The sequence below is a fragment of the Protopterus annectens genome, chromosome 6.part1 (genome assembly GCF_019279795.1).
Source record: "Protopterus annectens isolate FY-2018-M chromosome 6.part1, PAN1.0, whole genome shotgun sequence".
Lineage (NCBI taxonomy): Eukaryota > Metazoa > Chordata > Ceratodontiformes > Protopteridae > Protopterus > Protopterus annectens.
In genome coordinates, this window is record NC_056738.1 from 338,073,157 (window position 1) to 338,087,302 (window position 14,146).

At 39.7% G+C, this 14,146-nt stretch overlaps 1 protein-coding gene across 1 annotated transcript in view; it reads right to left on the bottom strand.

Moving 5' to 3' along the window:
- EML3 (EMAP like 3) overlaps window positions 1-14,146 on the bottom strand; it is a gene marked incomplete in the record, with an annotated part of 1,888,117 nt that overhangs the window by 921,378 nt on the left and 952,593 nt on the right. Inside the window, 1 exon segment of the mRNA XM_044075756.1 lies at window positions 12,751-12,873. Within this exon segment, the coding sequence (XP_043931691.1) occupies window positions 12,751-12,873 (123 nt within the window).

Below are 14,146 nucleotides of genomic sequence, written 5' to 3' on the forward strand. Positions count from 1 at the left end.
GCCCAAGTTAAAATCCACTCAATGGTTCTGGCTCCTCCTATCTTTGGAGTATTTCTACTTGGGAAGGAGATTATTTACAGCTAGCCAAAGACATGGATTTTTAACGGGAACTTCCTGGAGCAGTTTCCTTTCTGATACAGCTGAATTCTCCTATAACTATAAACAATGGCTTGCAGATATCTGTTACCTGCTCTTCTGTTTCTTCCAGGAGTGAAGTGCTATCATCTTGAGTTGTAGCTACATTCCAATGACCTTGAGGAGTTTACAGCCACTTCATTTGACAGATATTACTAGCACATCAAGAAGAAATAGTACATAAGGCTGGAATACATGTGCACAGCTTAAAAGGTCAGTTTTGTAAATGGACACCTCACCTGTTTTTTTAGGTCACCGTTCTATTCTTCTGGAAAGTCCTGTCTTTCTTTTAAGTCCTGAAGCCATCCAGATGAACTTTGCCTTAAAAATATTTGCTGTTGCATTACACTAAAGACAAATTTCATACATCATCGACATGTCATGCTTGTAGCTGCAAGCCCAAATTTGGAGTTTAAGCATTTTGTTTATTTATTTTTTGTTATTTATGTTCAAGTGGACCACATTTATACCTTTAATTTTCACTCAATAGAAAATGTGAGAATTTCATTTGGGGGAATAAGTAAAACTATGATTTCAGTTTATATGTATCACCTATAAATAAAGTTTTCAGTAATGTTTGATCTTAGGATAAGTGTTGGCTTAGGCAACAAAATGATTACAATAGGTTTTAAGTAATTTAAAATGATACCCCTTCCCCTACCAAGGTGGTTATAGATGTATTTTAGGAAGAGCCTAAGAATGATATTCACTCATTAAATTCAAGTAACTACAGATAAAGTGATTATAAGTAGTACTGTAAATTCTTTAGGTGCTCTCAATTCTGTGTTGCTCAAAAAGTAAATACATTGCAAGTATTGCCAGATAAATTAGTATTCCGCTGAAAAGAACAAGAACAGCATAGTGGTAACACCCCAGGACCAATATGTCCAGTGGAGTGGTACTAAATAATGGGAAAGAAAGGTTGCTGCATTCCTTGCAAAACCAGGACGAAGAAGGAAATGTAGAAGTGATGGGGTTGAACTGCAGTGCAGCTGAATGGAATGAAGTCATTGACTTTGATTCCAATTTGGCCATAAATTAGGAGAGAGGCATGAATCCAAAGTACTGGAATAAATCTCTACTTTAGTTAATGGAATTGACTAAACCACTCAAGACGTATATGAAATTTAGGACAGTCATGGAAAGGTTAGTGCTCAGGGAGGGAAGGTGATTGCTGCTACAAATCCTGCTGGAGAAAGCTGACTACAGACAATATATCCTCTTTGCTTCCTGGAACATAACCAGATTTGCAGTCTTAAGCTCAACACCAGGGTCAATATTAATAAAATCCTCCATGTGTGTTTAGCTGTACTTGACATATACTTCTTCTGGGTAGCAGACTGAGGAAAGATGATACTGCTCACATCTGAATACCGACGTTGAGGAAAGGAAGAGGCAAACATGCATCACTGAGCAATTCAGTTCTTATCGGGGCGGTGTGTGTCTGTGTGTGTGTGTGTGTGTGTGTGTGTGTGTGTGTATAGCTGGAACTAGAATAAGAAAAAAACATGTATAAACAAAATATAAGTACTGTCATTTTTGAAATAGCTAAAGCAAGCATTTCAAATGCTGACTGCTGACTTGCACTGCTGAATGACACCAGCAAAGTGATAAGAGGAAGAGGGCACAGAGGAGGTAAATTATTTGTAGCAGACAAACAAAATGTGTTGTATAGTACGACTTTATTGTGCATGTGGGATATATCTGCTGCACTAATCAGATATCACAATAAAAATGGAATCTGTTCTTGTCTTCCCACATTTGCAACAAATGCACTTCAACGCACATTCATTCATATTAGAAAATTTTCTTCCCATTATTTTGAACTATGCTTTTTGCAGCACTATTTCAAAACTGTAATATTAACACTACTTAGTCTGGCTGCAATATCCTTCCACTAAATGCAAGTACTTTCACATTTTTTTCTCACTTCCACGAGACCTCCAAATATCCACATGGTCATCTACTCTGCTGACTTTCTCATACTCTGATTCACAGATGATTTTTCTCAACCACCAAAAGTACCTACAGGATGAATTTAAAATATACATGGCTGGGTTCCCCCCTCATTGTTTCACAGTTAACTTTTCTCAGATGAAAACAAAGTTCTTTGAAACATCTCGGCGACTAAATAACTGTCCTCCCTTAACTATTACTGACCCCTTAAAGTTCATATAGCCTAGGTCAATTCCTACAAATATTTACAAGAACTACTGCATCTAACATTCATTGCACATAATAGGTTCATAGTTTCATAGGTGTGTACTAGGCTAATGGCCCTGGAGTCTTTACAAGCCTAGCCTAGAATTATGCCACCCAACCTTAGTTCCCAGTACCTCTGTCGAGTAGAGCCACTGGAGTGATCCACGGGGTGAATTTTCTATTTCACATACATTCACCAATTGTTCTCTTGAAGAGGGCCAGTGAAGTGCTCTGTTTGACATGTATGGGGAGTCTATTCCATAGCATGGGCAGTCTCTCGGTTATGAACCTGTCACTCCAGCTTGTTCTGTTGATTGTTGTAATGAGGTTGAGGTCTCTGGAGCATGCGGTGCGGAAGGATTGGGATTTCTTTAGATGTAGCATTTCTAACAGAGCTGGGTCAGACATGGCTTTGTAAGTCAAGCAGAGATGGCCTCTAAATGGGCGATATGAGACAGAGAATAGTTGGAGTTTTTTTGAGTCTGTCCATACAGGACAAGTGTTTAAGGCCTAGGAGCCTCTTTGTGAGGTACTTTTGTGGCCTCTCCAGTTGTTGGAGGTGTTTAGTGAGGTACATGCCAAATGGGGCATTGTACTCGATGATTGGCCTAATGAGGGAAGAGTAGAGGGAGACAATGACTTCTTTCTTCCTGGATATGCAAAACCCTTAGTAATGAGATGTGCCACATAGAAGGACTTTCTGACCACAGTAGCAATGTGGTGGTCAAAAGAGAGGTTGCTGTCAATCTGTGTTCACAGATCTTTTATAATGCTTTCTGTGTTCAGTGGAGTACTATCGATGTGGTAATTCATGGGAACCGGGTTTTTCACAAAGGGGATGATGACACATTTTTTGGCATTGAGCTTAAGGCCATGGTTCTGACACTAGTCGTTGGTCTCAGTGAGGACTTTCTGTAGGATGTCAGCATCACTTGGGGAGTTAATAACAGCTCCCAACTTGCAATCATCTGCAAACTTTGTCAGCCAGAGTCCCTTCATGTTGGCCTGGACTTCAGAGAAGTAGATACCAAATAGGTGAGGACCCAGGACCGAACCCTGTGGGACTCCACTCATGACTGGTCAGCAGTCTGACTTGGAGTCAGTTACTTTCACACTGTGGGTTCTACCTGTGAGCCAGTTTGCAACCCACCTAGTGATATAGGGGTTAATGCCTAGCTTAGTGAGTGTTTCTACGATTCCCGAGTGGGAAATGGTATCAAAGGCTTTGGCTAGATCAAGGTAGGTTCACCTTGCCATCATCCACAGCCTCTGGTGACTGATTCAAAGAAGTCGACCAAGTTGAGCAGGCATGATTTACCCTTCACAAAACCAAACTGCGTGGGATCCAGAGTTTGGAGATTCCCTATATCCTTGTTTATTAGGTGATGTGTTCCATAGCTTTGCATATCAGACTCATCAGACTAATGGGGCAATAGTTCCCAGGGTCTGTAGTCACTCCTCCTTTGTGGAGAGGGATGACTGTAGCAGTATGCCATTTGGTAGAGACAAAGTCTGAGAGGAGGCTGTGATTGAACAGGGCACACAGGTGAGGTGCCAGTTCACTCTGTAGTTCATGTAGAAGACAGCCAGGGATATTATCCGGTCCCATAGAAGCTGTATTCTTGGCCTTGGACAGTGCTGTTTTAACCTGTGCAGCAGTTGGGTGCCTGGCAATCTACTGGTACTTTGATTGGTCCTTTGGTGAGAGAGAGGGGTAAAGTTGGCACTGAATCTGTTGGCCAGTACATTGGCAACATCTGTTGGCTCAGTATAGGAGGTACCATTGTGCATTAGCTCAGAGAAAATCTGGGTATTGCTGTGGAGATTATTTACATAACTATAGAAGGCCTTGTAGTTGCCTTTACTATCTGTTGCAATTCTGTTTTCATAGCTAGTGTTAGAGGATTTGATGAGGGAGCTCAACTTTTTGTTGAGGTTGATAAGGGAGTTTTTCCAGTCTTGGGACTTCACCTTATTCTGCATCATTTTCCTCCTTCTGTTGTAGAGTTTGTTTATGGCAGGGGACCACCAGATTGGCTTCCTTTTTTTGGAGGAGAGTGTCTCGGTTCTTTTGGGTATGGCAAGATCCATGCATTTGTGCATGTGTTCATTCAGTGCACTGGTGTATGATTCGGCAGTCATGCAACTATTCTCCATTTGCATGGGTGCCGTGAAGTTAGCCACCTCTGTTTTTAGGAGCCCAAAGTTAGCTTTGGACAAGATTTTCATGGTGGTTACCTTTGTGGGGTAGGTGGGAGGGATGTGGATTTCCAAGGTGATTAGTTTGTGGTCGGATCTAACCAGGGAGGATTTGACTAATACTGTACAGCAACGGTTGCCCATGTTAGTAATGACCAGGTCAAGGATATTGCTACCTCTAATGGGGATAAGAACAAGCTGATCCAGGGCATTGGAATTAATAAATTCCAGGAAACGTTGGGCAAATGTATTGGTACATGAGTTGTTTTCCCAGTTAATGGAGGGGTAGTTGAAGTCACCCAGTATGAGAGTGTTAGGTTGGACCCTAATATTCTCCAGGGTGTATAGGATCATGGAGTGCGAGTCTTGGGACATGGTTGGGGACCTATAGCAGGCTACGACCTGAATCTCTGTCTTACCCAATGTAAGTATCTCTGATGCTTTATGTTGGGCTACCAGTCTGGAGGTTTGCACATCCTTTATGAATATGGAAACACCACTGCCTTTGGAGCTTCAGTCCAAGTTCTAGGGCAGAAAGGTGTGGAATGAGTTATAGCCTAGTAGTGCCAGAGTGCTTTCTGCTGCCTTGAACCAGGTCTCTGTTACAGCACTAATGTCGATGTTCTCCATTTTAAGGAGTGCTTCGAGCAAGTCATTTTGAGATTTAGACTTCTAGCATTGAGCAGCATGACCCTCAGATTGCATTTGTTTGTAGCTGTTATGGTGGTAATTTGGTCTTTGGAAAAGGCACTATAGGGGAGGCAAGAGCCTTGGCCAGTATTCGGAAGCCCAGGGGTGACAGATGCAGGCCATCTCCGGCAAAGCATCGATGTCTGTCAATCATGTCATCCCAGCAGACAGATACTGGATCCCCTTAGAATGACACCAGAAACTTAGTCAATTGCTGAAATCACTCATTTTCTGCTTGTACTGTGGTATCATTCTGGGTGATGGTAGGAGGCTGCTCAGGGCCTCAGGGTCTTACCTGCCTGGGCTACATAATCTGAGAGCTCCTCCATGTCTCTTTTCATGTTGTTCAGGGAGGTACGTCTCAGGTCATTCACACCCACATGTACAATGATAAGAGTCATATTTGTACCTGTTGTTGAGAGACCTGAGTGCATGCATTATGTGGCGGACCCTGGCACCTGACAGGCAGCTGACTGTTACTTTCTCCTTATTCAACCTAGTGAGTGGGACATCAGTGTGCCTCACTATCAAGTCACCTATGACTAGTGTGTTGGGAATGCTGTTTTGCCTTAGAGGCTTTGGTTGAGTGGCACACTGTTTAGAAGAGTTATGTGTCTCGTGATTAGTGTTGTGGTGGTCGAGTGCGTTTCTACCTTGGAGGTCTCTGCTGTTTTGGTAGATTTTTACTGAGAGCCTCCACGAAGGTGGGTGTGTGGTTTTTATGTGAAGACAGTGCTTGTGTGTGTTCTGGAGGGCTATTTGTTCTATGTGATGTGGTGCGAGTGCTGACCTTCTCCTCTTGACCAGCTATCCCGGTCTTGGCTGGAGAGTGAGTGGCTACCAATTTGGATATATAAGTGGATCTCTCACAAGTTTGAGTGATGGGAGGTAAGAGGAGAGGGTTGTCAGTGTACATGAGGCAGTTGCTACATTGTCTCAGGATGCCCAAGTTCACCAGATTAATAGGAGAAAGCACAGGGAACTGACCTTTAGACATGCCTGGAGTGGTGGGCATTAATAATAAGTACTGGAGCTGTTTCCTTGTCGAAGGTTTAGTGCTGGTACCACTTTCGTGTACTACAATAATTGTTACAAGAAGTCTGGTAAAGTGCTAGACTAATAAGCTAGTAGAAGTGCAGGGGAGGAGAGAACTAGCAGATCTAAGGGAAAAATTGAAGAGCAGACCTTTGGCACCGCTCAGAAGCTTACAAACAGTCCTGGATACAGCAAATCTGTATCTGGACTAGACTAGTTACAGGAAAGGTGGGAAAGAAGTGCAAACATGGACTTTTAAACCAGAAAGTTGAAAGAGATGGAAAAACTGCCCACACGACCAATAAACTACAATTTATGGGCCAGAAACCATTCCTCTTGTAGTAGATAGCTACCTAGTGCTTACCTTAGTTCTTTACTGGGTTAGTCCCACTAGGCTGGGGAGACCCAAGGTGATATTTTATGCTACTAGGAGAAATTTGTCCAGGGCATCAGCAAACTTCTCCTTCTCTTTTCCTTCTCTTTTTTACAGGTGCTGTGGGATCTTTTATATCCACCTGAGCTACCACCAACTCAGGTAGACAGGACCTCAGTTTAATGTCTCATCCAAAGGATTGGTTTCCCTCATCCAATATTCTTCCTAGAAATCTAAGAATCTACCTGTTATTTGCTACCACCACATGCGAACTAGTGCATCTAAACTTCTGCATCTTGACTCAGCTTTTTACTATAACCAGTTAACACCTTATGTAACTCGGGTAGTAACAACATTTTCCACAAAGGCTAGCCTTCACATTACCTGCACAGAGAAGGACTTCTCATAAACTTGTCCCAGCTGTATAGAGGCCTATCACCTTTAGCACAGGTAACAGTCTCATTGTTTCCTCCATCAAACTATTTCTAAAAACTTGTTATTCTGAAACAATCCAGTATCAATGCTTTGATAAACCTCCACAGTATATCCTAGTTTACAGTTGTAAATAACAAACATATATACATTTTTCATCACATATTTTACTCTATAAATATACCTTCTTTATCTTCAAAATGTGAACTTAATTTTGTAAACAATTCTCTTTTGCATTTATTTTTCCTCCTGTGAAAACATGTTCAACCTGCTTCTACCTTCATTCTTTTATGTACACTTGTACACATTTTGCCTTTTGGTCCAGGTTGAGGCTGAAAGGGGTCAGTACATTTACCAGGGATGGTCAAGTGGCCAACATAATTATTTTTTTACTTCAGATATCATCAAAAGTATAAGTACATTTTCAGAGTAATGGTGACTCAGATTATTCAGTTCAAAACTATGAGACATAAAAGGAGTTGTCTCATATTTACAAAGCTGCAGTAATGGTGGGTGAAATTAAGTGGGGGGCTACCTAGGGAGGAAGCTGTTAGGGAGTACAATTGGCACAGTAGAAGAGTGGTGACAATTGGTCCCTGCAAGAAGTACTGGCAATCATTTAAATCACTGCAGTCTAGGTACTGTAGAGAGAAACTAGTAAGGCTATTTCTTACAGTTGCTAAACTGTGTCAAACATTCTCTGTGTTCGTTCAGAAGACTTTTATTTGTTTTCACTTATAGTTGAAGGTTGTGCGTTAGGCCTGGCAAGCCAGCACGTGAAAATCTACTGCCAATCATTAGCGGACCGGAGTTCCGCTGTGGCGACCCCTAACCGGGAAAAACCGAAAGACACAAACAAACAAACTTATAGTCAGTGAACTCTCGCAAAGAACTACAATTCTGTGACATATCATGGAAAAATATGTTTGCATTTGAAATAGCATATAGCTATTATGTTTGCTTAGCTTGAAGACCTTTTTTTGGGGGGGGTCCTCAAGTCTTAGCAGACTTTTTTTTCCTCAGCACTGAGAAGATAGTCAGGGGACCACCAAGTGGAAGTTTATGGCCTTGCAACAGCACTGCAGACTTAGGTAATAGTTCCTTACTGTATGAATCTGCTTCAAATGTGAAAAAAAAATCCAATAAGAAACTACAGATGTTTCCCATTTAAATCAAAACAAGTAATAATAAGTAGCGCAAAAATGTACATTAAAATAAACGTGACACCAGATGATGTTCTGTAATTGTATTTGTCTAAGAAAAGCTCAAATAAATATCAGAATATCCAATCTGACTAAACACAAATGTATTCCCACAGAACAACTACTAGCATACCTCTCAAGTATATAGATTTTCGCAGAATGTCCAGATTTTTGCTTCATATTCTTGGCCTGTTCCTGATGAAATCTGTGGTTTTCTAGCAAGTCATTGAAGACTGAAGTCACTAAATAATACTAAATAATGACACACATTTGAGTTTCAGACTATATATCCTTTAGAAAATTCATAATAATGCAAAACCTGTTATTTTAGCAACCTTCTAAGTTTATAGGAGCAGTATTTATATTCTGTCCCTATTTTTGGGCCTTTCTTCCCCCATTCTTTCTGTCTTTGTCTGGATTTCCTACACTGAGAGGTTGAGAAGTATGACTACTATTGCTTAAAATACAAGGGAGCTAAGCAAAGATGATTGAATGTTACATTCAAATTACTCATTAAAACAGCATTTGCTTGTTTTATATGGAGCAATGCAGTACATAGACCTGTTTTTTATCATTCCATGAGCAGCAAAACTTTGTGGTTTGATACCTGATATAACATATTCAGAATGCCTTGCGTTTCTGTATTATTCACAATTTATTTTTCATAGTAATATAACATATTATGTGCATCTGTGATTTAGAAAATGTTGAATCTCAAGCAAATATACCAGTTAATAAATAATCACCACTATTATTATAACAAATGTTTATCATCACTGCAAGTATTTTTGTAGTCCTTTTGTGCTTGGCCTCAAAAACACTTGCCAGCAGAATGGTAAAAGGAGATGTGTGTGCAGCAAAGATTTAACACATTTGATTATCTAGTTTATTATCTGATCACTTGGTAAGTCAACTGATCTTCTAGAACTTTCTTGAGCTCAACCTAGGAAATAACAGTAGAAATAAAGGCAAAGACTCCAGCTATAGAGACTTTGCGAGTCAGGCATCAAGTCATTGGGAGATCGAACAAAGGCAAAGACTCCAGCTATAGAGAATTGAGTCTGCCATCAAGTCATTGGGAAATGGAGGTCAACCAAAGTACTTGGAAGAAACCCACCTGAACAGCGTGAGAACATAAAGAGCCACAGTGATAGTAACTGGAAACCAAGAACGTACCACAGACCCTTATAAGGCACCAGCACTAGCTACTGTGATACCCTTTACAGGACAAACAAGTCATTCAGAAATCAAGAAGAGCGCTATTTACAACAAGCAATAAAGATGAATTTGGGAGGTGTGTGTGTGTGTGTGTTGTGAGGGTGAATCATCTGGAAAACGAACTCCTGAGCAAGAATTCAGGAATTGGTGGAGGGGTGGGGTGACCATTGTCAATGAGCAATGAACATAAATTCAGGTGGTTAGAGGGGTAGACACTGGCATAAAGCAGTGAATGTGAGTCTTGGGGGGTGCTGGATGTAGACCATCCCAAGGAGAGGTCTCATGTATGGAAATCTGGTATAAAATTACCGAGGGTTAATGCAGACACATGGAAATCTTCACCATCATAACTCTGACGTGAGTAACAATGTGAAGAAAATCTTTTCAGAATACTCATGCCTCTACATTATGATTTCTGAAGTGCTGGCATGTAATTTTAAATTAAAAGGTAATTTCACACATACTATATGAAAGTCTGTTTCCTGTCCAAAGTCACCTTTTTGATAGAAACATGAAGGCGAGTGCAGTTGATTATGAGGTATGAGCACAGCAGATGCCACTCTACAAATTTGGTGTAAAAGTGTTGAACTCTTATACTAAAGTAAGGAGGAAGTAATTGTCAAGATTAACCACAGAGCCATAACTCTGACAGTAAAGATTTAGGGTAAAAATTTGAAAATACTCAAAAGTTAATAGTTTACTTGCAAATCGCTGAGGTCTTACAGAAAACATTTTGCAGATCTTGTATAAAGTTTACTTAAAAATGGTGAATTTTAAAATTATGAAGGGATGTTCACAAAACTGGATACAATAATATTTTTAGTATCAGTAATATTTTGGGACAACAGTTTCAGTATAGTTCACGTAAACTTCTTTCTCATGGAGTCAGAAGAACCATTATACACTTTCATCTAAAATGTGATTTTGCCATCTTTACATAAAAATAAAAGGTGTTTCTTGTCCAAAATCACCTTTTGCTCTAGAAATGTGCATGGGCAGTGCAAATAGTTGGGAAGTGTGGGACCCATAGAAGACATACTGCAAATCTGACATAAAAATGTTATTCACTTTTAATAAAGCTATGAGGAACTAAATGGCGAGTCAGAGTTTTGAAACAAAACATTCAGAGTCATCATCTTGGGATATGCATCATAAACAGTCAACTGTTACTGCACAGTTCCTTCTTAGAAAGTCATTTTCACACAATGTATGAACTGATGTTTCGTAACAGTGGTGGAAAATGACATGGGTGCATTTCAAGAGGTAGGTACCAATAGCTGATGCAGTAACCCAAGCTCAGAATGTTAAAAAGGCTGACGTTATGATAATATGTTCAAAGTTTTGTTGAAAATACTGAACTAAGAAAAAAAAAACAGCAAGTACATCAGTAAGCAACCTGCTGTCCAGAAGTGATAAAGGCCTGCAATCCAGGGAAGAAGACTGCTACAATCTTTTAATAAGGTAAGTACAGAGGTCAGGTTGGTATGTAGTGAGAGAGGGTCAGAAGGAATTGTAAGAGGAAAAAAATGGACTGTTCCTTAACTTATACAAAAACTTAGGGCATTTTGTTCTAGAGATGAGGTACCATTCATCATTTTTCAATATTAGGGTACCTTTCACAGGATAAAAAAGTCATTCAGGAACCAGGAAGAGTGGCCATTTACAAAAAGAAATAAATATGAATTTGGGATATGTATGTCTGCTGGGGGAAGGGTCCTGGACAAGAAACTCGGAGAAAGAATTCAGGAAGTAGTGGGGGGGGGTGACTACTGTCTATGAGCACTGAACATGAACTCAGGTTGTTTCGAAGGATAGACCCTGGCAAAAAAGCAGTGAACGTGAGTCATGGGGGAGGTGTGAGTTATAAGAACACTGCAGACATTCATGAGATGAAGTCCCTTGCATGAAGTATAGTGTTCAGGACATATTGGGTGGTAGGCTTACAGAGACGGGGAGGGTCACAAGGAAGTTAAAGAGAAAAAAATTCAGTGTTTATTTAGACAAAAGTTAGGACACTTTGTGCTGGGGATGAGGTACCATTCAACAGATGTGAATATAATGGTTGTAGGCTGCAGGTTGGATGATGGGTAAAATGCATCATTGCAGATGTTTTTTCCCCATAGATTTACTTTCTCCATTACTGTTACGCTTATCTCCATTATAAATGCAGCTGGTCTGCATTGACATGAGTCAAATGCATGTACTGTAAGGCTAGCCTGAATTTAATCATATTTTGCTGTATGGTATGGTGGCATTGTGGAAGTGCGTGAAAGTAAAGCAAATGAATGAGGAGGTGTTTGTGTAATTACTGCTGTTTCTGTTTACTTCGATTGTAACGGTTTGTAGAACCTCTGGCTCTGTAGTGGCATATGGTGTTCAGCTATTTTATACATACATACATACATACATACATACACACATACAAGACTGAAAAGAACGAAAACCAAAATACTGAAAACATTTTTAATGCAGGGGGCAAGCACCCGTGCACCCCCCCCACACCCTGCTAATTATATATATATATATATACATATACCAACTACAAGATCACACAACAGTGGAGAAAGGACAAGTTCTCATTTTCAACATTTTGAGTTTTTGATCTTTGAACTTTTGTTCTTATGATATGGATCTATATATAACTATTCTGAATATATAAATGGTGTGTGTGTGTGTGTGTGTGTGTGTGTGTGTGTGTGTGTGTGCGCGCGTGTGTGTGTGAAGTTGCACTTTCTTCCAATATTCATAAACAAGGAATTAACAATATATAATACAAGGGGAGTGGAACTTTCACCAAACCCTTTTATTATACATTAATAAATTTACGTTCATGATTCGAGTACTGCTGGAACTTTCTTGATAAACCTTTTATTGAGAATTCATTAATAATCAATACATGTATTAGCTCAACTATCTGGTTGATAACAGTTCAGTTTCATTTACCACTTCAGTTAATAGCACAATAAATATCTTTAAAAAAGAAAACCTGACAGTGCCACTAAGGTTCTTTCAGGAAGTACCATTTGTGTGAAAGAAAACTGCTGAAACCACTTTTAGCATTAATGGATTCTGTATCTTTCCTCAATGTTGTATGCCCCTGGAGTTGCTACATGTTAGTCACATACAGCTATAAGAAAAAAGCTTGGTTTGTAGAAACAGCATTCACTGAAAGAAAATTTGGTGAGTTGACATACACCCCACCAAAAAAAAAAAAAAATAATAATAACAAAATAAAATTAGTTGATTGATTTATTAGAAACATACTTTTCCAGGCTTGGCGATCTCATGAGCAGGCTGGCTGAAGAGGCTGCCTTCTGCGACAGTTTTTGCTTACTCTTCTCAGTGGCACTTTTTATAAGTTTATCTGAGGTACTACTCCTTCGAACCCTAAACATTGAAGACAGAAAAAAATATTTCATATGAGAATGGTAAGAGCATTTGCTGAGCTTAAAACATAAAATAAAAAGGGAGGTTGCAGTAGTTATATGTTTGAAGTGATGCAAGTCTATGTCGTGTCCCTTGAGATAAAGTGCAAGTAAATCCATCTAACTAGATTAGTATAGCTAAACAAAAAAACAAAAAATTCCATTTCTTAGATAGCACGGGTAGAGAGTTTTTTTTTTCCAGAGGAGTGCCTTATTTCATGGACAGGATAGCTGCAGTAAAGTATTTTTCAAGTCACTGGCCTATGTAATCAGTGGTGAACTGGTTTAGAAACAGTTTGATATCATGGAGATATTAGAACAAGGGACAGCAACAGAGCTAGTGGACCGGTCCACAGAACACTAACGACACCTCTTCTCAGTTGAAACCATCTCGGATGTCCATTGGCATCAGTACATAGACGAAAGGTATCACTCAGCATAAGACAGGGAAATTAAAGAAAACTGATGGAATAAATACAACCACAGCCTTTTGATTCTGCTTATTTGTGTGTTTATATATGTACAGAAATGTATATATCTGTGTGTATCACACACACACACACACACACACACACACACACACACACACACACACACACACACACACACACACACACACACACACACACGAGTTTATGACACTACACTGAAAACTCAAACTACTGAACATCAAGTGATCAAACACAACTGATTGATCACCTGTCGATTGAAAAACAAACAAAAATACTTTAAACAAGTTTGCAGGGGGGCAAGCCCCCCTACACTCCCCACACCCCCTGCTAATTATATATACTGGCTCGATGATTGCAATACAGGAGTGAAGGGTAAGTTCTCTAATTACTGCTGTAACGCAATTTTGTGTTGAAAAAAGTCTGTAGAAACACAGCTGATTTTTCATCAGTTGTACTGGCTTTTTTACAGTGTTACAGACAGAATTCTCTATAGGTTGAACATATATAGAATATACACAAGTTGTTCTCCTGGTTGTGAATATCAGATGAGTACATTTTAACATAAGGGTTAGGAGAAAACTAAGAGACTTCTACTGCTAGGGGCTAGTAGTGCCCAGTTGCAATTAGCAATAATATTGTTGGAAGGGGTCCTGATCCAGTGGCAGCCAATCCATCCAGCCAGCCACCATATGAGCCTTTTAGCACTGTTCTTTACCATCCTTTAAGTAATGAGCTCTTACAATGAGATCAGTGACTTTTAAATTACTATCACTAATTGACTTA